Source organism: Mobula hypostoma, chromosome 7 (assembly GCF_963921235.1).
Source record: "Mobula hypostoma chromosome 7, sMobHyp1.1, whole genome shotgun sequence".
In the NCBI taxonomy this organism is placed as follows: domain Eukaryota; kingdom Metazoa; phylum Chordata; class Chondrichthyes; order Myliobatiformes; family Myliobatidae; genus Mobula; species Mobula hypostoma.
Window position 1 is genome coordinate 41,556,947 of NC_086103.1, and position 25,600 is coordinate 41,582,546.

At 39.9% G+C, this 25,600-nt stretch overlaps 1 protein-coding gene across 1 annotated transcript in view; it reads left to right on the forward strand.

The window, feature by feature from the left end:
- tgfbi (transforming growth factor, beta-induced) overlaps positions 1 to 24,936 on the forward strand; it is a 70,957-nt gene extending 46,021 nt beyond the window's left edge. The window contains exons 9-17 of the mRNA XM_063053319.1: positions 3,088 to 3,225; positions 11,877 to 12,022; positions 14,482 to 14,618; positions 14,954 to 15,084; positions 17,802 to 17,917; positions 18,008 to 18,110; positions 20,135 to 20,217; positions 20,728 to 20,752; positions 20,869 to 24,936. Of these exons, the coding sequence (XP_062909389.1) occupies positions 3,088 to 3,225; positions 11,877 to 12,022; positions 14,482 to 14,618; positions 14,954 to 15,084; positions 17,802 to 17,917; positions 18,008 to 18,110; positions 20,135 to 20,217; positions 20,728 to 20,752; positions 20,869 to 20,903 (914 nt within the window). The 3' untranslated portion in view covers positions 20,904 to 24,936. The remainder of the gene's footprint in view (positions 1 to 3,087; positions 3,226 to 11,876; positions 12,023 to 14,481; positions 14,619 to 14,953; positions 15,085 to 17,801; positions 17,918 to 18,007; positions 18,111 to 20,134; positions 20,218 to 20,727; positions 20,753 to 20,868) is intronic.
- Positions 24,937 to 25,600: the final 664 nt, after the last annotated feature.

Genomic DNA, 25,600 nt, shown 5'->3' on the forward strand with positions numbered 1-25,600 from the left:
AAGACCAGAGTTTAATCAAGCATTGATATTTCATTCTTCCTAACTAATGAGGAGAAAATCCAACCCGATTACGGCAATCGTCTTTAGTTTTCCGCATCTTAAATGGAGTTCATGGCACTAATTTTTGCAGGAGTATTGCAAGTTCATTTTAACTTAATGTACTTTCAGCTTACTGAACCATGGGTAGCTTTAAGTTCCTCATCTGCACATGACGCTATTTAATCTTTGACTTTTTAAGTTTCTGTGGTTAACAAAAAATCCTTGCAATCCTAAGTAGAGTTAATGTAATCATCTGACAATTGCTGGTTTCTCTGGTAACTTACAAAATATTTATTTCAAGTGGAACATCGAACAGCATGGTTCAAACGGGCCCTTTGCCCCAGGATGTTGTACCAACCATTTGACCTATTCTTAGATCAATCTAAACCTTATTCACCCACATTATCCCCTATTTTTATTTCATCCATATGCCTAGTTAAGTCTCTTAAATGTCCCTAATTTAACTGCCTCAACCACCTCTCCTGGCAGCATACGCTATGCACCTACCACTCTCTATGTAAAAAAAAAAAACCCTTGACATCTCCACTCTACATTCCTTCAAACACCTTAAAGTAATGCCTCTTGTATTAGCTATTTCCACCCTGAAAAAGTCTATGGCTGTCCAACCGATCTATGCCTCTTTTCATCTTGCACATCTTCACTCACAAAGAAAAGACCCCTAACTCAGACCATCTATCTTCATAAGACATGCCCTCTAATCCAGGCAGCATCCTGGTAAATCTCTTCTGCATCTTCTCTAAAGCTTCCACAACCTTCCTATAATAACATGGCCAGAACTGAATACCATACTTCAAATGTGGTTGAACCAGAGTTTAGAGAGCTGCAACATTACCTCACAGTTCGTGGACTCAATCCCCCCACCAATGAAGGCCAACACATCACATTCCTTTTTTACCTCCCTATCAACTTGTGCTGCAGCTTTGAAGGATCTATGGATAAGGACCTCAATATCCTTCCATTCCTCTATACCTTCAATAATTGTGCCATTAACTCTGTATTCTGCCTTCAAGCCAATAACTTCACATCTTTCCAAATTGAACTCCATTTAACACTTTCCACCCCAACTCTTTATCCTGTTGTATCCCAAGACTATCTTCTGCACTACTCACAACACTAATATCGTTGATGTCATTTGCACACATACTAATGCACTCTTTTGCTCCCTCTTCAAAGTCATAAGTAAAAATCACTGCATGCAGGGGACCCAGAAAAGATCCCTGCAGAACACTACTGGCTACCAACCTCCAGGCAGAAAGGGCTCCATTTACTAACATTCTCTGCTTTCTGTTGTAAAGCCAATTCTGAATCCACATGGCCAAGGTTCCTTGGATCTCATTAATCCTGACTTTCTGAAATAGATTAGCATATAGAACCATGTCAAATGCCTCACTAAAAGCCATTTACACTATATCCTCTGCTCTGTCTTCGGTATATTTTGTCACTTCCTCAGAATTTAATCAGGCTTGTGAGGTATGACCTGCACCTTGCAAAGCCATGTAACTATTTTTAATCAGACTACACTTCTCCAAACGCTTGTAAGTTCTCACTAAGAATCCTCTCCAATGGTTTGCCCACAACTGACATAAGAGTCACTGGTCTATAATTCCTAGAATTTTCCTTATTACCTTCCTCGAACAAAGCAATAACATTTGCCACCCTCCAATCTTCTAGTACTACTCCTATAGCCATTGTGGATGCATAAATCATCACCAAAGATGCAGCAATCTCTGCTCTTGCTTCCTATAGTAACCTGGGGTATATCCTATCCCTACCTCCTCTGACTCTAGGCCCATGCTTTTTTTTATCCCTAATCAGTCCTATACTCACTGTAGTCACCTTCCTGTTTGTCAATTATGTTTAGAATGCTTTGGGTTTTTTTCTTAATTCTACTCTCCAAGGCCTACAAATATCCCCTCTAGCTCTCCTAACTTCATTCTAAAGCTCCTTCCTGGCTGTCTTGAAACTCTCTAGAGCCATGCCTGATCCTTGCTTTCTAATCCCTTTATAGATATCTTTCTTCCTTTAGACTAGATCTTCCACATCACTGTTCAGCCATAGTTCCTTCACCCTAGCATCCTTTCCTTGCCTCAAAGAGACAAACCTATCCAGAGCCCCATACAACTGCTCCCTAAGCAGCCTCCACATTTCTGTTGTGTAGTTGAGTGCATCTGTTCACAATTTATTCCCCCAAGTTCCTGCCTAATAGCATCATAATTTCTCCTCCCCCAATTAAATACTTTCCCTGTCCAAGGCTATGGTAAAGGTCAGAGAATTGTAGTCACTATCTCTTAAATTAGATTAGATTATGAGGACACTCAGTCCTCGTTTATTGTCATTTAGAAATACATGCATTAAAAAAATGATACAATGTTCCTCCAGTATGATATCACAGAAACACAGGACAGACCAAGACTAAAACTGACAAAACCCACACAATTATAACATATAGTTACAACAGTTCAAAGCAATATCGTAATTTGATAAGAGCAGACCATGGGCATGGTAAAAAAAGTCTCAAAGTCCCGATAGCCCCAGCATCTCACGCAGACGGTAGAAGGGAGAAACTCTCCCTGCCATGAGCTTCCAGCGCCGCAACCTTGCCAATGCAGCATCCTGGAAGCACCCGACCACAGTCCGACTCTGAGTCCGTCCGAAAACTTCGAGCCTCCGACCAGCCCTCTGACACCGAGCACTGAGCACCATCTCTGCCGAGCGCTTCGACCTTTTCACTTCGAATTTTCACTGTTTGAGAGATCTGTTACATGACCAGGTTCATTGGGAAACCATTGGCATCAAAAATAATTTTTGATTCAAGCATTTATAATATTGCATATGAGCATTTCTATCTAATTAAATATTATTCAAAGTGGCTTAACAGTTTAATAGCATGATTTTAGAATTGATGATGCATCTGCTATTGCAAATCATGCTGCTGAACACATTTGTGAATGGTGTCATTATGTAATATATAAGCAAGCTACTTCCTGCATTTCTTATTTTGAATTATTTAATTTAACTGTCTTACAGCAAAGACCATCTTGGAATTGACAGAAAAGCCTGGTGTCACCGAGATAGGTGACCTCTTCAGACGAGCTGGTATGATCTCCTATTTGGAAAGACAAGAACCTTTGACACTTCTTGCTCCTCTGGATTCTGCATTCAAGGGTAAGTGAACTCTGTTTGCATTTTGAAACAAGCAAGTTGAATTCTTCCTTTAATATTTAAAACTACAGGCAAATATAGCTTTCAAAGAAAACATTAACCAATCAGAGTGATCACTATTGCTGGTAATCTATGTGCATAGCCTAATATTATTGTGCACTATGCATAGGAATTCAATCAAGACCAATTCTCCTGTTACGTACCCTGTAACTGGGTTGCCAAACCAGCAGAAATGGATCACTCAGTTGGAGTCTGGATTACTAGAACTAAGAAAGTTTTATTAAAGAAACAAGCAACACAGTAATCGAAAGGATAATAAATGCAACAGTTCAGCAATGATAAACACACATGTACACCGAATTAAGATAACAGGATCAATCAAGCTCTATCGTTGTCTAGGGATAAATGACCAATTTCAAAGTGACACAAAAGTTCAGTCCAATTTAGTTCAGTTTGCAGTAATCATTGCCATGGCGATGGACAACGTGGGGGGAGGGGGAGAGAGAACGGGAACGACTGATCATTCAGACACGGCTTCCACTCACAGACCGGCGATAATTGCTCACAAGCAGCTTTTGGGCGGGTCCTTTGTGATGTCACCTGAGGTCACCGACTGTGACCCCTCCTCCAGATGCGGTCGATCCTTTGCAGTGAACCCGGCACCCAAGCAACGGCGGACACACACCGGGTTCCCGCTGATCTTACCTTTCCACCCTGTGCGTTGTCCGATACTTCCCACCGACTCGTGAGAGGCGCACCGCTTCCATGGTCTCATTACCTCGGGTGTCGTGTGTGTCCTGCCTTAGCGAACCTGTCCCTTTTTATCCCCCTGCTGGGGTATCGCCTGTCCATCACTTCAAACAGTTCAGGGTTCAAAGGGGGAGCCGCTCCAGACAGCTCTCTCTCCCCCGTCCCTTCATTACACATCTCCAGACGCTGCGCCATTGTTCCTTACCTCTCCTTCCCCTGAGGACAGGTGGCAGACCACTTGCTGATGTCACTGATGCTAACCCAGGCCAGCAAACATCTTAATTTTATGTGTATTCTCGTCACACTCCAAATAGAATTGAATACTACGTATCTGGTTTTTAAAATACTTCAAATTATTTCTAATGCCCTCCTTATGTGTAAGCTGTCTATGCACAAAATGTTCCACATAGAAGAAAAGCTCCAGAGAAATGGGTTTCCTGATACTTGATGAGCCAATATTCATACCATTTTAATTGTAGGACATCGAAGCAGGATACAAAACGGTGTTCTTCCAGTTTGTGTTTGAGCTTTCCATTGCAATAGAGAAGACTGAGGTCTGACATGTTAGTGTGGGGGTGGGAAGAAAGGTTAAAATGGCATGCAACGAGCAGCTAACCAGCTACCCTCTTCCCACCACCCTTATCCAGCTAAAAGAAATGAGCTATTTATTCAGTCTAATCCCCTCAGAATTTTATAAATCTCACATTTCGTCACATCTATTAATGTGGATCCAACTCTTCATTCCACTGAGAAAATTTTACATCCAATTTCCCAATTTCCCAATTTCCCAATTTCCCTTGTGTCCCAAGAGTTCTTTATTTGGAAAGTATATCAAGTGGGACTTTGTTGAAAGCTTTGTGCAATTTTTAACAGTTGCATCAGTGAGTGGGGTGTATGGGTGCTGAGCTACTCAATGCACAAAACTACACAAGGAAAATTTGACTTGCATCTAAGCCACATCCCAGCTTAGTTTGTCATCAGACCTGCCAAAATCACAGTATTTTTGAGTTAATTGATGTACATTAAAAACAATTGAAAATTAATGGAACTTTGTGGAAAAATAGCATTTATTTAAAACAGCTCCTCAAAAATGAAAACTGGAGTTATACTTCTACATTTGTTATGTGCAAATTAATTATTGTCTTTATAGTGGGAAAACTGGATATTTAAGAGTGTGATTAAAATTATGATTAACTCATGATTTTCTCCTTAATGGCTTGGTGAATCATAATTAATCTTAAATCATTCAGAAATCTTTAGTTGAAATAATTTGGTGATTTTAATTTCTTGAATATCATTCAGAATGAATGACATCGCAGAGCTGCTTCTCTCCCCATCTCCATGTTCTTCGCAGGACGTTCAGCCCACTAAGGATTTATTGGTCCCCATTCTGACGACTCAGGCAACTTGTTCCGACACTGGAAATTGGCATTGTGCCTTCAGAAGCCATGGCCCTGTTTTTGGACTGCCCTCCCTCAATCCTCCTGTCTTGAACTCTCACTTTCCTCTTCTGATAAGCTCAATTTGACAAAGTTTTTGATCTTCCTAAATGTAGAATTTTTTGGGGAGAGGGGAAAGGTTGAATTGAGAAGGCTGATGTCGAAATTCTTTTTTTTCCCTGCTGGGGTATATAGTAATCAGCGATTTTAGTCTCAGTTAAAGAAGCCTGCCAATCGGAGTAGAGATGAAATCACTTCATGTAGAAGGTAATGAAACTTGGCAATTCCCTGCCCGGAGAGGCTGAGAAGGCACAGTTTCTGAATATAAAAAAGTCAGAAGTTGATAACTTTTGAATGTTAAAAGATATTGGATTTGCTCAATAGGGTGGCACTGAGGTAAAAGAGCAGCCATGATTGCTATCAATGGGAGAGACTATGAGGATCCAAATTGCCCTCTCCTGCTCTCTCCCTGTACTCTTTTGTTATTCAGTTTTGTTTGATAAATATTTTGAACTCCTTAGGGGTGTTAAATTTGTTTTGCAAATCATCATTTTGTTGACAGTTTCAGGACGTTGGAAGTTTTGGATATTAATTGTAATCTTTTCTGCTTAGTAAATACTTCTTTGTCAAAATATCATGTCCTATGGATTAAAATGAGTCATCCTGATGGATTGTTTAAAAATTGTTCATATTAATTTGACTATTTGATCATGATATCAGAAAGTTCACAATGAGACATATTTTATATTTTTCAAATTGCAGCATAAGTAACGTTGCCTTACAATGGTTAGCAGTTCCAAGTTTGAAGATCTTTTATTATAAATTATTTAACAAAATTTCTAATGATTCTGAATTGATGTGGAAGATGCCAATGAAGGGGTTGCATGCCAATTTGTTTTAGGTTTCGGTTCTGATTCCTTTTCAGGCTCAGTTTACAGTGGGGTCAAAAATAACTCTTGGCAAAGAAGGGACATGTAGCTGCCAGTAACTGACCTGACATAATCTCAGTTATTATTGTATTTACACAAGGCATTCATAACTAAAACTGAGCCAGCTGTAAATGCATTCTAATTGGAACACAGTTGTGGTGTAGTGTAGAAGAAGAGCAATTTATTTTCCATCCAGATAAACTACAATCCAATGACATGAATATTGAATTGTCCAATTTCAGGCACTCTACACCCCTTCCATTCCTTTCTTTCTTGTTCTGATTTACAGTATTCTGTCACATACATCTTTCTTTCTAAGAAAAAGAATCTATAGGTCCTTATTGCCCAGTTTTTTCCCCTCACACCATCCCCTTCTCCATCTGATCATCACCCACTGGGTGCCCTAACCCCTCCCGCCACAGTTCCAACTCGTCCATCTTCCCTTCCTTATCTGGTTTCACTCTTCACCTTCCTTTCTAATGAGATTCCACATTCTACAGCTCTTTGTTGTTTCCATGTATCACTTCCCACTTTGGTTGCTATTTCCACCTTCCCTCCCCAAATGATTCCATCTGCCAATTAACCCTTTCTCTCTGGGATCCATCCATTGATCGCCAGCCCTTGCCCCATCTCTTCCCCCCCCCCCCTCACCTCTTCATACTTGGCTATCTCCCCACTATAGTTTTTGCTTAGGTTACAGATCTTGCCCCAAAATGTTGGCTATTATTTCCCTCCATAGGTGCTCCCTGACCCATTAAGTTCCTCTAGCATCTTGTTTTTGCTTCAAATAGACACCACAATTTATTAGTAGCTTTGTCAGAAGACATAAAGATCAAAAACCCCCCTCTGTAACTAAGGTAATCTAATGATGAAAATATTATTTTAACACTGAGGTTCAATTACTGGATGAGACACTTTCTACAATTTAACAAGGTAAAAGAATTACTAAATGCAATTTGATTTGTATATAATAGGCATTAGTTGAGCAAGAATTTTTGGGATCTTTACTGTGTATCTTTGTTTTAGTAACTGCTGGTTTTACCACACAGCAGATATTTGACCATTAACAGAAATGTGCCTGGAGTCCGAGGAGGTAGGGGAGGTCCTTAATGAATACTTTGCGTCAGTATTCACGAGTAAGAGGGACATTGACAAATGTGACGTCAGCATTGAACAGGCTAATTGCTGGAACATGTCATAGTTAAGAAAGCTGTGCAGGAACTTTAGAAAAGTGTTAAGATACATAAGCCCCCAGGGCTGGAGTGGATATGCCCTAGGTCCTAAGTTACCATGGGAAGTGTAGGAAGAGATTGCTGCAGCTTTGGTGATGATCTTTGCATCCTCACTAGCCACAGTAGTACCAGAAGATTGGAGGGTGATAAATGTTATTCCTTTGCCCAAGAAAGGTAGTAGGCATAATCCTGGGAATTATACACCAAGAGTCTTACATCAACGGTGGGCAAACTATTGGAGAGAATTCTTAGAGACAGGATTTATGAGCATTTGGAGAAAGAGTCAGATTAGGGATAGTCAGTGCAGCCATGTGAGTGACAGGTTGTACCCTATTAGCTTGAATGAATTCAAGGAAATGAGAAAGTAGAGCAGTGGATGTGGTATATATGGATTTTAGTAAGGTGTTTGACAAGGTTCCCGTGGTAGGCTCGTTCACAAAATCAGGAGGTGTGGGATCTAGGGAAACCTGGCTGTGTGGATTTAGAATTAGCTTGCCCATTGAAGGGAGAGGGTGGTAGTAGGTGGAGTGTAGTCCGCCTGGAGGTTTCAAGCAGAATGCTGTGGATCTGCAGGAATCTGATGTGGGACCAATGTTCTTTGTGAATTTTATTTATTTATTTATTGATAACATCGCAGAGTAGGCCATTCCTGCCCTAGTCATACGTTACAGTGGGGCATGGATAGAATGCAGAGCTGGGCTGAGAAGTGGTAGATCGAGTTGAACCTGGAGAAGTGTGAATTGATATAACTTGGAAGGTCCAACTAGAAAGCAGAGCACAAGGTTAATTGGCAGGATTGTTAGCAGCACAGAGAGGTGGATTATCTTGGGCATCCTAGGCCATAGATCCCTCAAAGTTGCAGTGCAAGTTGATAGGGTGGTTAAGAAGGCGTATGGTGTGTTAGCCTTCAACATGTTGAAGGATTGAGTTCAAGACTAACGGTAAGGCAACGTGATAGCATAGCAGTGAGTTTAATGCCACTGCAGTGCTAGTGACCCGGGTTCAATTCCACCAATTTGAGGAATTTTATGAATTTCAGGAGTTTGTACATTCGCCCTGTGACTATGTGGGTTTCCTCTGGGCGCGCTAGTTTTCTCACACATTCCAAATGCATAGGCTAGTTGGTCATAGGGTTGTAATTGGGAAGTGCAGGTATATTGGTCTGTGTCTTTAAGTAAGTGAGAGCTGCAAGATAATGTTATAGTCTATAAAATTATGGTTAAGATCATACTTGGTAAAAATATTGTATTCAGTTCTGGTCACTTCATTGTAGGAAAGATGTGGAAGATTTAAAGAGGGCACAGAGGAGATTAATGTAGATGCTGCCTGGACTAGAGAGCATGTTTATGAGGACATTCTCTTTGCAGTGAAGAAGAATAAGAGGTGATGATAGAGGTACAAGATAAAAGGCATAGACACTGTGGATAGACAATGCTTTTTCCCAGGACAGAAATGGCTAACATGAAAAGGCATAATTTTAAAGTGATTGGAGAATATCAGAGGTTTTTTTTAACACAGAGCATGGTAAGTGCATGGAAAATACTGCAAGGGATGGTAGTAGAGGTAGCTATATTAAGGATCTTTAAGAGATAGGCATATGGTTGAAATACAAATCGTGCGTTATGCGGGAGGGAAGTGTGAGGTTAATTTTGGAGCAGGTTAAAAGGTTGGCGTAACATCGTGGGCCGAATGCCTTGCTCTGTACGGAACTGTACTTTTCGAAGTTTTACGTTAAGTCCATTCTTTGCAGCTCTGAAATCGCTAATGGTCCCATCCCATTTGGAAAGGGTGTTTAATGTCGCAAGGTAATGCAACAGTGGTTGATGGTTACCAAGTGTTTCCCCCATTCCTACTCTGTTTACAACTTCCCAGGATTGAACTAACCCCCTAATGTACAAGAGCCTGACTCAGAAATTTGACAAATAACGAAAAAAGGAGCTTGTGATTCTTTGGTGATTTACCGTGAGGTTGTGACAATGCAGTACGTTGAACTTGAGTCATGTTTGATACCCCCACTCTCTCTCCCCAGAGTTACGGAATGAGTCTCATATTTATTACCATTTGAGGTGTCAATTTGATAAGGTATGATTTCTAATAACTGATCAGATCACTCTTTCCAACTGCCAACTCTTGTCGATCAACCTACGGCATCTTCTGGCAATAGACTGGTTAATCTCGCACTGAATGCATTTTCTCTGTATGTCAATGTGAAAATGCCATCAATTACCCTGTCCTTTCACTCAATAGTCTTGTGTTTTTTCTTTAACAAAGACAAACGCTAGAACTATTTTATATACAGATTTACAGAATGGCTTCAGTTTGACCACATTTTACCCGGGTCCTTCCGCCAGCAAGAGCATGTGTGTGACCTGTTCACCAATGTCATTTTCGGTTCCGGGTGAACTAATCATATGCTGTGCTGTGTTTGTCCTTTAATAAAGACAGACTTGCATGGGTTAAAAATGCTAGAACTATTTTATTTACAGATTTACAGAATGGCCTCAGCTCGACCACATTTTACTCCAGACATCCCAACCAGCTAAGAGCGTGTGTGACTGCCCTGTTCACCAAAGTCACTTCCAGTTCCTGGTGAACTGCCTGCAATGCACACTGGGGATATACACAATTACACAAATGGCACTAGATGGAAGTACCTCTGGGTTTATCAGCATTTTTTAATGAGCTGTATAATAGATTTCATCACGTTAGGAACCTGAGCAATATAATTTCCTAAGACTTTGGAGATTAACCCAGAGCTTTTGGAGCTGAGGTTGTTCCTGTCTTATGAACTACAAAACTTTGCAGATTGTCAAAACTATACGGGATCACAAAAGGAAAAAGATGCCTAATTTCATCATATATATATATTACCCGTATTGTCTCTTTCTCGCTCAAAGCTTGTACTCTTTATTTCAAAAATTCAGAAATGTATGCAAGAAATACAAAACAGTACATGGCTTTATTTACATTCATAGTGTCAGCCAGTCTGTACATTCAAAGAGTTTCATGTCTGTACACATGTAGCATCATGAAGTTAATGCACTTGATGTAGAAATCACCAGTTTTGCCTATGTGGCTGTTTTTGAACAACCCACCCTTCAAGTGTTTGAGGGGCCTTAGATTGAAGTTCTTCCCCACAACCTGTTGTGTGGGTTGCACCAATCATCAGTGTGCCACATAGCATCTTCTCCTGCAGCCTGAGTTGTTCAAGGTAGCTCCATTCACTCAAGGCATCTTGCTGTGTTGGGAGACCAATGAGTTTTGGGCAGGCAAAAGTGTCTTCTTTGTAAAGAACCTTTTTTGCAGGTCTGCAGTTCAAACAGAGGTAGACAACTGTCTCATCTCCTTGTAGCTGACTCAAGTCTAGGGATCCCAAATGTGCAAGAAGGCTGACAGAAAGAGCCCCTCTTACTAGCAGACAAGCAAGATCTTGGTCCTTGTTTGTGATTTTTTCTTTTCGTGGTCTTAGATGGCCCAGGAAATCATCCCAATTAACCCATTGTGACCTTCTCTTGGATGGCCTGGAGGAAAATCTGGAATTGGAATTTGAATTTATTTATTATTCTCACATGTAGCAAGCTGCATTGAAAGGCTTGTGCTGCTTACTGTTCATACAGATTAGTTAATTACACAGTGCATTGAGCTCGGACAAGGTAAAACAATAACAGAATGCAGAATATAATGCAACAGCTACAAAGTGCCGTGCAGGTAGATACAGTAAGGTGAAAGATCATAATAAGGTAGATTATGAGGCCAAGAGTCCAACTTCTTGTCCTAGGGAATCATTCAATAGTCTGATAACAGCAGGATAAAAGCTATCTTTAGCCTTATGGTAATGCTTTCAGGCTTTTGTATCTTCTGCCTAATGGGAGAGGGCAGAAAAGAGAATGTCAGGATGGGTGGGGTCCTTGATTATGTTGGTTACTTCACTGGGGCAGTAAGAAGCACAGACAGGAGGGGAGGCTGGTTTCTGTCATGTGGTGAGCTGACAGCAAATTGTTAATAAAGTTATAACAGAGCTGATCACAAACTGAAAAGTGGAAATAAAACATAACCCATTTTATTAGTTTAACCTGTTTTGTTAGGCACCATTGTAGTATGATTCATGCTATTTTTATCGTTATTGATATCTCTAGAAATTGTATGGTGGAGCTGCCTTTTTAATAGAGGCGCAGTTGGTTATGCTCTTCCTACAGATGTGACCAAAATAGGGACAAAAGCGGGTTTTCAATTAGATTTTGCACAAATCATAATTGTCTTAGGGAAAATTTTCATCAAAAGTTGTCTCCTGTGTTTTATAATAGAAAAATCTCTGGTTGTTAATGAAGAGATGAAGGAACTTCTGCTGGACCACATTGTGAAAGAGCAGCTCTCTTCTAAATATCTATACCACGGGCAGATACTTGAAACGTTGAGTGGCAAGAAACTGAGAGTGTTTGTTTATCGTAACGTATGTGTTTTTTCCTAATTTCTAGATACTTTTCTGTGGGAAAATGAAGATTTGTATTACAGAGGACTTTTCATGATCTTTCAATTCCCTAAAGAGCTTTATGACTAGTAACATACTTCCAAAATATAGCATTGGATAAGTGATCAGAAGATTTGTGTTTGTGGTTTTAGTTAGAAAGAATTTCTCTGCTCTTTTTCCAAAGTGTGTCCTTCTCATCCAAACGTCAGAGCAGACAGAGCCTCCATTTAACCCTTATTTACAAAATGTTCTGACTCAGTAATAGTGCTAATTACAACTAAAGATCATAAAGTTGGTGGTGGTTGTATTATGGACAGATGTCTGATACATAGTGTGCTTATAATGAGCCAAAAATATCCTGTAAATGACAGAAATAATTTGCAACTGGAAATAAAATATAACACATTTTATTGGAATTTTGATTAATGAAACACAATTTCTATTGTGGCATGACGCAAGTGCCATCTTTTTATTATGATTGACATTTAGATATACTCAGGAGTATATAAATTATTAAGCCACATATTTCTGAACTAGATGAGCGTTTCAGGCCAACACCTGGAATTTGGAAGGAGTATATAAATTATTAACCCACATATTTCTGAACTAGATGAGAATTTCATGCCAACACCTGGAATTTGGAAGCAGTTGCACATAAATCAAAGCATTAATTACATTTCAAATCCTGCTAGAGGATTGCATTTTTGTCATTCTAGCAACTTCCCTCTGATTCGGCCATGAGTGAATGTTGTCTAAAACTCACTGCATGTGGGTATGGTCACTGCATTCTGTGAAAAGCAATGGAAAAACCTGAATATTTCAAAACCATCTTTGACCATACTCCAAGGAACTCCATTCTGGTTGTCACAGTGGTGTGATGGCTGGTCTTGAACAACCACAATGATCTTCCTTTATCAAAGATATGATCTCTGCCAAGGAGAATTTTCCTTTGGGGTTTCCTTTGACGTTTGGGGTTTCTGTTTTGTAGATGTCTGCAAAGAGTAAGAATTTCAGGTTGTATATTGTATACATTGTCTGATATTAAATGGAACCGTTGAACCATTAATTAACTGAAAGTTATTAGCTGAAAGGCATATCGGTCAATATGCAGCCATTATACCAGGCAAGTGCTATTTGATGCTCTGTCCACCAGAAGGACATCTAATTACCCGCCAGTGATGTTCAGTGACATCGCCATCAATGATTCCATCACTAATTAACATCCTACCATCATCATTGGTTAGAAATTTTAAAAAGCCTTATAAACATTGACTACGTGGGCAAGTGAGATATTAGGTTTCTTGCAAGAAGTAATTTATGTGGCTTTTTACCCTGAAACACTTTTCTAAGGCTCCCAAGGCCGGAGTATAATGAAACATTTTCCACTTGTGGTGATGGAAGCAGCTCCAGCAAAGCTCAAGAAGCAGGGCATATTCAAGTATTAGCCCACCTGATAAACTCAGCAAATTTTTTACTTCCCCACCACCAGTGCCATGTTGCCTGCAGTGACTGCCAATAGTAAAATGACCCTCACCTGTCTGCAACCCACTCCATTAAGCAGGTATGTGGAAACACTATTTCCTGCAGGATACCCTCCACATCCTGACTTGTATATTATCAATCCTTCACTCACTAGGTGTAAATCCTGAAGTTCCCCTCAAACAGCACCCTGGGAACACTGAAGCGGGTCTGTTGAGGATCAAGATGACAGTTCAGCACTAACTTCCGAAAGACAGTTGATGATGGACAAAAAATTCTTCTCTTGCCAGTAATGCCTGCATTATATTAAAAATATTTATTCCAGTGCAAATTGCCATCTGTAAATTCCACTACCAATGTACATTAACATAACCGTTCAAAGGGCTGGGGGTGGGGGTTGCCATGGTGACATAGCACGTTATTACAGCTCGGGGCTCTCCAGAGTTCAACTTTCAATTCCACCGCTGTTCTATAAGGAGTCTCTGTACGTCCTCCCTGTGGAATGCGTGGGTTTTCTCTGGGTCCTCTGGTTCCCTCCCACAGTCCAAAGACCTACCAGGTAGATTAATTGACCTTTGTAAATTGTCCCATGATAAGGTTAGGGAAAATCGGGGTTTGCTGGGGTGGCAGAGCTCAGAGGGCTGGAAGGCCTACTCTATGCTCTATTGCTGAATAAACAAATAAATAAATAAAATTGTTTACCTTAATATTTAGAATACTAATTGTTTTTTCTCCAAATGTGAATAATTTTTTTTAATAATTTTAGGTTCAAAGTAGATGCTAGACCTTAAATTGTCTGTGCTGCACCATTGAAGTCACCTGATTAGTAGTGGTGATCAGAGTTTCAACCCTAGATATTTATATTGGTACAAAGTTAGCAAAAATGTTAAGGTTTGTCACGTCTTTGAAAATGGATATAAGAAAATGCCTTCTTACCTGAGAGAGTCTTTGTTCTGTTCAAGGCTTTATGTGTTGAAAATATATGTATTGCTGCACATGACAAAAGAGGAAGGTATGGTGCCATGATGATAATGGACAAAATACTGACTCTTCCAGAAGGCACGATCATGGACATTCTGAAAGCTGATGATCGGTTCAGGTATGGAGTTACATAAAATGCAATGGTCAATCAGCAGCCTGAACTAGCTCTAACGTGTAAAATTATGAGTAAGAATATGATGGAAGATTAGGGTATTTTGCAGTGAAGCAAGAAGAAATAGTGTTAATGCCAAAAGTTTGAAATAAATACCAAAAATGCTACTAACCAACTTGGTTGATGATAGAATGCCTCTAACAGTCATCTACCGATCATTTACTTGCACAAATTCTCAGCAGAAGTAACATATGGAATTGAAAAATACTCAGAAGATCAAAGGAAAAGGAAAGACTTAACATTTTAAAATCTCAAGTGTCATTTTTTTTTTATTGTTGCAGCATGCTGGTGGGAGCCATCCAGAGAGCAGGACTCACTGAAACTCTCAACAGGCCTGGCACATTCACAGTCTTTGCCCCAACCAATGATGCTATCCTGTCTCTATCCAGCAGTGAACAGAACCGAATGATGGGTAAAAACTAGACAGCAGTCATCATGTCACTTTCAGTTATTGTAGGAGACTAACCCTGTTTCTCAGATGCCACAGCACAGATGATGACTTACTGAGACTAATGGAAATCTACAGTGTGCTATCTATAGGGGAAGATAACACAGATAAAAATTTTCTGAAGAAACTGCTTTAAGACTTCAGTTTCACAATTGTCTCACAGGCTTCATTAGCGTGTGTATGTGTGGTCTATCTACCTTGTCTTTTTCCACCAGGTTCAATAGAGTGTGTGTGGCTCATAGCTCCTCTGTCTGGCATTAATGACTGGGTTCAATTGTTTGGCTGGTGTAAACATAGAAAAGCTACAGCACAATACAGGCCCTTCGGCCCACAAAGCCGAATATGCCCCTAACTTAGAACTACCTAGGCTTCACCCATAGCCCCCTATTTTTCTAAGCTCCATGTAGCCATCCAGGAGTCTCTTAGTCTGTAGTCCCAATGCCTAGCATTTATCACCAGTAGCTTCTGTGATATAAACCCTCTGTCGAATATTAATTTATTTTATCCCCTGTTCCTTCCATCTAAACCCTTCTGGATTAATTCTGTGAACCAGCATTTTATGTTGATTAACATTTCCAGAGAGCAGGACTCACTGAAACTCTCAGCAGTCCTGGCACAATCACAATCTTTTCACCAACCAATGAAGCTATCACAAAGTGATGGGATTGGCTGTGGCTTTAACTCAGTTTTTGCCTAATGATCCTAATTTAGATGTGGAATATTATTCCAGCTTGACTTGATGGTTGGCTTAATTATGTGAGTTATACCAGTGCCTTGCTGTCTTATATGTGTCGTTATTTATTGTACTGTTAGCCACCGTAATGATACCAGTTCTCCCAGACATCAAAATAACCACCCCTGATTGTCAATGATATTACAAGAGATAAGTGCCTCCTCACTGCCCACAGGCTGAGATCACCATTGACCGCAGATTCAATGGAACCAGCCACAGAATACTGTTATAAAACAGTCAACAATAGATCCCTTCCTGACTCCACGTCTTCCTCCTGTCAGTGAGACACGAATGAGGAAATTTTTCCATTTGCTTGCAGCAATATTTCAGGAACTCCCTTTTCATTCAAGACAATAAAAATCCATTTGATCAGCACTTCACTCAGTTGCGAAAACACCCTCTGCATCCAAGGTCTGCTCAGGTATAACTTCTCACAAGTCCATGGCCCTTTCTGTGATGTGATGTCTGAGGCAGTTCAAACGGCAGCCTCAACACATGAGTGAGGGGTGACGTAACTGAAGCCTATGGAATGGTGAAAGGCCTTGATCGAATGGACCTGGAGAAGATGTTTCCTATGGTGGGAAGGTCTAAGAGCAGAGGACACAGCCTCAGAATAAAGGGGCATCCTTTTAGAATGGAGAGAGGTGATCTGTGAAATTCCTTGCCACGGACAGCTGTGGAGGCCAAGTCTTTATGTATATTTAAGGCAGAGGTTGATAGATTCTTGATTGGTCAGGGCATGAAGGGATATGGGGAGAAGGTAGGAGACTGGGGCTGAGTAAAATTAGATCAGCATGATGAAATGGCGGAACAGACTCAATGGGCTCAATGGCCTAATTCTGCTCCTATATCCTATGGTTTATGGTCAGTCTCGGGTTGGTTAATGAGACTTTACTTTCAAGTGCTGGCTTCTTATAGTTAATGTGCCTCCTCCATAGTACGACTGTGTAGTGCAAAGTAAAGTTGCTTCACCAAGGTCCTGGGATGCTGATCATATTGGATTCATTGGAACACCTTACCATCTATGGTTCTGCAGTGACCTCACCAAAGCGGATTGATTTACTGCATTGAATCAGATTCTATATTGGACAGACTGTTCTGATCTAATCTTTGAGCCAGATTCACTGTGTCAGATAAATTGCACCAATCCAGGTTCTGCCCTGACCCAGACACTACACCAGACACATTGCATTGATATACAGTACATTCCGGCTGCTTAGTGCATGGTTCAGTATTACCAGAAGAACCTGGGTTTAAGATGGATAGCCTCTCCAAGCCTACATACGTCAGCCAGTCTGGAATTTCCGACCACCAGCAGATTATCAAAGCAACATCTTTTATCAAATGTTAATCATGTAATCTGAATTTACTCCAATGCATAACACAAGACACCATTAAGTATTTCAACACAACGAAATACACAAGGCTGCCTTTAATTTCAAGTCTTTGTCTATTTATGCATAGTCTTTTGTAAATTTTTTGTACTCGGATAATACATTTACTTTGAACTTCTGAACTTTGAAACTCTGTAGAATCTAAGATCAACAGATGGTCAGATTTCAGAACACATGGATTTACACTCGAGTATCAATGGCAGTCTTAATTCAAGCCAACTTTCATGTTTTAAATATGTAGAAACAGATGAGCAGTCACTTTTGAATTTGAAATTATAACACTCAGCTAATCTAGAAGTATTCAAATAAAGATAAAAGAAAAATAAACAGTCGATACGGAAAATGCGAGGTAAAAAAGGGGAAAAAGCTTGAGATAGAAAGTCAGGAAACAAACTGTATGTGAAGGAGGGAAACTCTGAGTGAGCCACTGGCTATCTCCAGCATTTTCTGTTTTCATATCATTTGGATAAATATGTTATCCTGAGGAAAATATAGTTATTAAATCCTTCAAAATATTTAATGTTGCTGAAGTTTTGGTTTCTTTACCTCTTCAGGTGATCCCACTTTGTGGAAGTATCATATTGGTGAACAAATCCTGGTTAGTGGAGGTGTTGCCAGCAAGATTATGATGTTGAAATCCCTACAAGGTGCTAACTTGGAAATAGGAGCAGTGAGTATTTGGTTACACCATTGAATTCTTCCACTATTTTGCTTTAGTTAACACACTGATTAAGTTGGATTAATATGTCTTCTCTTTCAGAAAAATCTCATCATCAATGTAAATAAAGTTCCAGTTGAAGATGCTGATATAATGGCAACCAATGGTGTCATCCATGCTATTGGCAGGGTCTTACAACCTTCTGGTAAGCAACATTATACTTACAAAGAACAGCAAATTATGTCATGTAACTAGTGTGTCAATGAATTAGAGTGCAGGGCAAACTTCAGCTAAAGTAAAGGTAAAAGCACCATGGATACTGGGTATCTTAAATGAAAAAGAAAATACTAGGAATCCTCCCCAGGCCATGTAGCATTTGTGGAACAATAAAATGTGAAAATATCTTGGGTCATTGATCGTAAGACACTTTCCAGCTAATAGCTTCCTGTTGTAAACATGATGCAACATTACAATTAATGAAGGTCAAAATCCATTAATCTTGATCAGCCAGATATGTGGCCTGAGGAATGGCAAATGGAATTTAATTCAGATAAGTGCGAGCTGTTGCATTTTGGGAAGACAAATCACACTATGACTTACATAATGTGTGGTAGGGGCCTGGGTGTGTTATAGAACAGAGGAATTGTATTGACTTCATTTCTTACATGCTTCACACACATGAGGAGTAAAAATCTTTACATTACATCACTGTCTGAATGTGCAATGTGCAACTTATAGTAATTTGTAATAAATAGTATGCACAACAGGAGAGTCAATATAGCATAGAATACAATTGTATCAATGTGAATTAATCAGTCTGGTGGAAGAAGCTGTCCTGGAACCTGTTGGTCCTGGCTTTAATGCTGTGGTACCGTTTCCCAGATGGTAGCAGCTGGAACAGTTTGTGGTTGGAGTGATTCAGGACCCCAGTGATCCTCAGGCCCTTTTTATGCACTTGTCTCTGTAGATGTGAGTTCACAACTACAGATGCACTGGGCTGTCTGCACCACTCCCTGTGGAGTCCTGAGACTGAGGGAAGTACAGTTCTCATACCAGGCAGTGATGAAGCCAGGTAGGATGTTCTCAATTGTGCCCCTGTAGAAAGTCCTTAGGATTTGGGGATAGCAGCCAAACTTCTTCAACTGCCTTAGGTGAAAGAGATGCTGTTGTGATTTTTTTCATTACACAGCCAGTATGTGCAGACCACGTGAGCTCCTCAGTCATGTGTATGCCGAGAAAGGGTGGTGAAGGCTTTTAGGATGTTGACCTTCATCAGTCAGACATTGGTATAGAATTTGGGATGTTATGATGCAGTTGTAGAAGATCTTGATGAGGCTGCTTTGGAACATTGTGTTTGGTTTTGGTCACCCTTCTATAGGAAAGATGCCATTAAGCTGAAAGAATGCAGAGGAGATTTACAAGGATGTTGATGGGACTTGAGCAAATGAGTTATGGAGAGAGTTTGTGCAGGTTGTGACTTTATTCATTGGAGCAGAAGAGAATGAGGAGTGATGTATAAAGTAGATAGAGTATAGATAGGATGAATGCACTCATACTTTTTCCCTGAGTTGGGAAACCAAGAACTAGGGGACATAGGCGTACTGTGAAAGAGGAGACATTTAATGGAAACCTAGAGGATGGTTTGTGTGTGAAATAAGCAGCCAGACGAAGTGATTTAAGCAGGTAGATTAACAATATTTAAAAGGCACATAGATTGGAAGGATTTCAAGGGATGTGGGCCAAATGCAGCCAATTAACACTAGCTTAGAGATGGGAATCTTGGCCAACATGAACCTGCTGGTCCAAAGATCCTGTTTCGATGTTGTATGACTCTAAGACTCAAAGATAACAGACACCAAGGAGAGTTTCTTGGTGCTTTATCTAAGAAGTATATAAAGCACAGTATAACCAAAAAGCTAATGGATGCAAATTGAGTTACAGAATCAGAATCATAGATCATCACAGCACAAAAATAAGCCCTTCAGTCCATCTTGTCTATGCCAAACTATTATTCTGCCTAGTCCCATTTACATGCACCTGATCATGGCCCTCTATACTCCTATCCATGGATTTATCCCAACTTCTCTTAACTGTTAAATACCTGGAATTAATTTGGAATTACAGAAGAGTTGGTATATGATAATTTATTTTTGGCCAGTGAATTATCTGGGAATTCACTGTTACACAAAGACATTGGCTCTTAATTGAATATTATGTTTCATTTACAAGATGCAAGACAATCACTAGAAAATCAAAATGGCATGGAGATCAGCAGTGAAGATATCTTGCGTTTTGGAGTCCGGCCTGCCAGGGTATGATTCAGTTAAAATTGTTCACTAACAAAACTATGTAAAATAGCACTTTATCAATGCCTTGCAGAAATATTATCAAATCTCAAGGCTAGTTTAATTGTACCAATTATTTCAATGCAAAGCCTCAGGAAGTAAAAGCAGAGGGTTTTTAGTAAGAAACATTTCTTTACTCTTGGGTAGAGTCCACTCTTAACCAAGCAGTGACCTCAGATTGTCAGGTCACAGCATAAATCCACATAAAAGGCAGCAATCTCAGCCTTGAAGGGTTGCTTCTGATGTGTGTTTAGACCACATCCTACTGAATATCTTCAATAAGTTCATTAACCCAACAGTTAATGTATAATGTAGAGGCATGCAAAAGGTGGAGAAAATGTTAATATAAGGGGTTGAAAAGAGTTGGTCTTTGAAGGTGATCAAGTCACAAGTGATGGATCCATTATCTTTTGAAACTGATCGTTTTCTTTTAAGGACATTCCTTAAGAAAATCAGAATCTCCATTTTGTGTTGCAGGTTGCTAACCCTAGGATTCAGAAAGGTAGGTCAAGCATTCCGGAGTACTTATGGTTTAATGACCTCAAGTCTCATTGTATGTATCTATTATGCATTGTTGAGCGTATTGCAAGTTAAAATGTATTTGTTATTAAATTTCAGTTTTAAGTGGTGCTCTTCTGAAGAAAGGCAAATAATATGAACTGAAAAGCAGACCATAAATCATCCAAACTTCATCCAGAAATGTTGAATTCTGAGGCACAATCTTTCTCTCCTGAATGCCTATATGACAGTAGTACTTAATTGCCTCATGATTACATATTGCTTGCTTGTTTGTACATTTTTGTTACATTGTTACTTTTTTTTTACATCACTTGTGATTGCATTTTGCTTTATTAATGGCATGGAGTCTTGTTTGAAACTACAGTCAATTTAGCAAGGAATTCAGTTAAATACCAAAAAGTGTGATATCTCCATGCTCTTGTAAGTTTATGCATTAGTGCATATGTGTATAATTGCTTTGTATGTGCATGCACATTGTTCATATCTGCATTTTGCATCAAAGTGCATGCCTTTATATATGTATGTTCCAATTTGTGTTTAAGTGTTAGCAAATACCTTAATTTCACTAGATAGGTGCCATTCAGCAGAATGTTTCTGCAAATGACTTAGTTTCAAAATATTGTTTGAAAATAAGCCAACGTTAATCTGTCGAAAGATTTTCTGCAGTATAACATCATATTGTTTCCTTTTAATTTTTAGGTTTGTATTTTCTCTGATACATGTGCTGATTGTGTTTGTTTCAGATCAGTATTAAGATCTATGCATGTCACAAGCTACAGTTCAGTTTAATGCTGTTTCACCAATGCTTTGGTAAGGGTAACTATATATTTTTTCAAATATGTTGGAAAACATTTTTAAATATGTATTTATCTTAAAATTTATTCTGTAAAATGTTCTTAAAATGCTTTTTTCCTTGAGGCAATTTGCAGCTATCATAAAAGCAATTTTTTTTTACAATTTTGAATCTTTGTTATTTGGGAGTCTACAGTCTTATGATATTGATATATTTATTGGGTTGCCTGATTTCTTTAAAGTCAATTAACGATAATTTTTCTGTTTTGGATGTACGGAAAACTTTGTAGCAACAGTATTCTTACTTGTGTCATAAAGTCATTGAATTTATCATTTGAGATCTAACGCAGTACCAATACCATTAGGCCGTAAGACATAGGCCCATTGAGTCTGCTCAGCCATTCCATCATGGCTGACTTATTATCCCTCTCAACCCCATTTTCCAGTCTTCTCTCCTAACCTTTGACAACCTTACTATTCAAGAACCTATCAATATCCACTTTAAATATACTCAATGGTTTTGCCTCAACAGCTGCCTGTGGCAATGAATTCCACAGATCCACAACCTCTGGCTAAATAAATACTGTACGCTTTAAGAAAGTCTGGGCTGCTACAAGTATCACTATTTTACATCAATGATATTTCAGTTAAACAATAAAATCACATATTCTGCAATCCACAGCCACACAACATGAATCTAAACAGAAGATAGCTGCTTAGGATATCATCCAATTTACAAACTAAATCCATTGTTGTGTAATTTACCTACATATTTAGAAAGTATTTTACACTCTGCAGCAAAGTTTTGATTAAACCAAGTGTGACCCCATAGGTTTCTCACTCTGCATTCCTCATTCTCTCACCAGATGTATCACAGACCTGTTTAAATATGATGAGCATGGTCAAATATTCTGTCACAATCTCAGGAATTGTAGCCACTTAAAGTAAGCATGATATTAAGACCATAAGACATAAGAACAGAAATAAGCCATTCGGTTTATCTGATCTGCTCTGCTATTCGATCATGGCTGATATATTATCCCTCTCAACCCTATTCTCCTGTCTTCTCCCCATAACCTTTGATGCCCTGACTAATCAAGAACCTATCAACCTCTGCTTTAAGTATACTCAATGACTTGGACTGAGTGTGAGTTTTGCATTCAGGCCCATTTGTAATCTGCTCCGTTCCAGACAATTATAGTACTTCATGTCTTGTTACCACTCTTCACTTATGGAAACAAAAATGTAAACTTGTTTTTTACCATGTTGGTGACAGACTGAAGGGGAGGAATTCCCAGATTGATTATGCATTTGCCACCTGGTTAAATCAGAAACTCAATTAACTCCAACTATTTTCACTCGAGACTGAAAGTTGTATTGAGCATCAATAGGCCTTCTTCCCATCACCAAACAACTATCTGCATTTGCAGCTGATGGTAGTTCATCTTTAATGGGTTTTATCATGGTCCCTCCTAGACACTCACATCAGCCAAAGCAACATCCTGGTCTGAAAACTGAAGTAATTTATAATAACATCATAATGGTGAAGCAATGATTCCTTCCCAGTTAATTTATTTGTAGAAGAATGCTGTGACCTTTCTTGGTCATCCACAGAATTCCAGTTATTTGTTATGGTGGAATTTCAGGATTAGAGTTTTACAACAAAGAAACAGGCTTTTTGGCTCACCATGTCTATGCTGATCATCATGTCTATCTATACTAAACATACTTGCCTGCATTAATTCCATGTCCCTTTATGCCTTGTTCAGTTGCAGCCCAATCACCTCTTAAGTATTGTTGATGGTTCTGCCTCCACTACCTCCCCTTGCAGCTTAATCTAGATATCAGCAACTCTGCAAAAAAATTATCCTTAGATCTCCTTTAAACCTCATCCCTCTCAGTTTAAACCTACCCCTGTAGCCATAGACCCCTGAAACATGGCTATCTACGCTTTCTATGCCTCTTGTAACTTTAGGTATCTCAAACATGTCACATCTCATCTCCTGACGGAGTACCTGGTAGGGCTCTGAGAACCTGTGCCAAACAACTGTTGGGTGTGTTCAAAGACCTTTTCAATCTTTCATTGCTGTTGTCGGAAGTTCCTACCTGCTTCAAAAGGCCAACGATCACACCAAGAAGAGCAGAGTGAGCTACCTTAACGACTCTCATCCAGTAGCACCCACATCTACGGTGATGAATGCTTTGAGAGGTTGCTTATGGTTAGAATTCACTCCTGCCTCAGCAAGAAACTGGACCCACTATAAACTGCCTATCACTACAACAGGTCTACAGTGCATGCAGCCTCACTGGCTCTTCACACGGCCTTGGATCACCTGAACAATACTAATATTTGTGTCAGGATGCTGTTTATTGACTACAGCTCAGCATTTAACACAATCATTCCTACAGTTCTGATCAAAAAGTTCCAAAACCTAAGCCTCTGTACCTCCCTCTGCAACTGGATCCTCGACTTCCTCACCAGAAGACCGGTGACTGTGAGGATTGGAAATAATATCTCTACCCCACTAACAATTGTGACAAAAGATGGTTACAAAAGTACACATAGACTAAGATGTTAACTGTCCTGTGCTAGCACCAGTGGGATCTGCAACAGATCCCAACAGTTGATCTGCCACCTGTCTTCAGGAGATAGAGATAAGTAAGACAATGGAGCAGCATTTGGAAATGTTAATGAAGAGACGAGAGAGTTTAACGGAAGGAGACACCGGTCTGAGTATCGTCAAGACCGGCTCCTTTTGAAGTATGATGGGCAGGCGATACCCCAGCAGGGGGATAAAAAAAGGGCAGGTTCGCTAAGACACCACACACGACACCACAAGGTAATGAGACCCTGGAAGCGGTGTGCCCCCACAAGTCGGTGGGAGTTTTTGGAGTATTGTTCGTGGGACCAGCCATAGACGCACAGGGTGGAAAGATACAGTTGGCGGGAACCTGGTGTGTGTCCACCCTTGCCTGGGTGCCGGGTTCACTGCAGAGGAACGATCGTATCTGAAATGGAGGGGTCACAGTCGGTGACCTCAGAAGACATTACAAAGGGCTCGCCCGAAAGCTAACTGTGAGGAATATCGAAGGTCTGTTTGGAATCTGATTTGCATATTCATTCATTCTCTTTCTCTCTCCAATGGCACGATGGCGATTACTGCGAACTGAACTAAACTGAACTCTGTCACTTGTGATTGAACATTTTACCCCTGGACTGCAATAGAGCTGATTGACCCTATTATCCTAGTTCTGTGTACATGTGTGTTTATTCATTGCTAACCTGTTGCATTTATACCCTTACTATTAGAGTACTGTGTTGCTTATTTCTTTAATAAAACTTTCTTAGTTCCAGTAATCCAGACTCCAGCTGAGTGGTCCATTTCTGCTAGTTTGGCAACCCAGTTACAGGGTATGTAGCACAATCAACACTGGCACATATTAAGGATGCATGCTTATCCCACTGCTCTACTTTCTCCACACCCATGAGCATGAGGCTAGGCACTGTTCAAATGCTATCTATAAATTTGCTGATGACAAAACTATTGTTGGCAGAGTTTCAGATGGTGATGAGGAGCTGTACAGGAGTGAGTTAGATCAGCTGGTTGAATGGTGTTGCCACAATAATCTTGCACTCAATTGATTGTGAACTTCAGAAAGCATAAGATGCGGAAGCAGACACCAGTCATCTAGAGGGATCAGAGGAGAAAGAGTGAGCAATTTCAAGTTTCTGGGTGTTAAAATCTCTGAGGATCTATCCTGGGCCCAAAATATTGGTATGTCGCTAAACACACTACACGTATCTACAGATGTACCAAGGAACACATTCTAAATGGCTGCATCACCATCTGGTATGGTGGGTTACTGAACAGGATTGAAAAAAGCTCCACAAAGTTGTGAACTCTGTCAGCACCATTATGGACACTAGCCTCCATAGCATACAGGACATCTTCAAGGAACGATGCCTCAAAAAGTCGACGTTCTTCATTAAGGACCCCCATTACCCAGGACATGCCTTCTTCTCATTGATAACATCAGG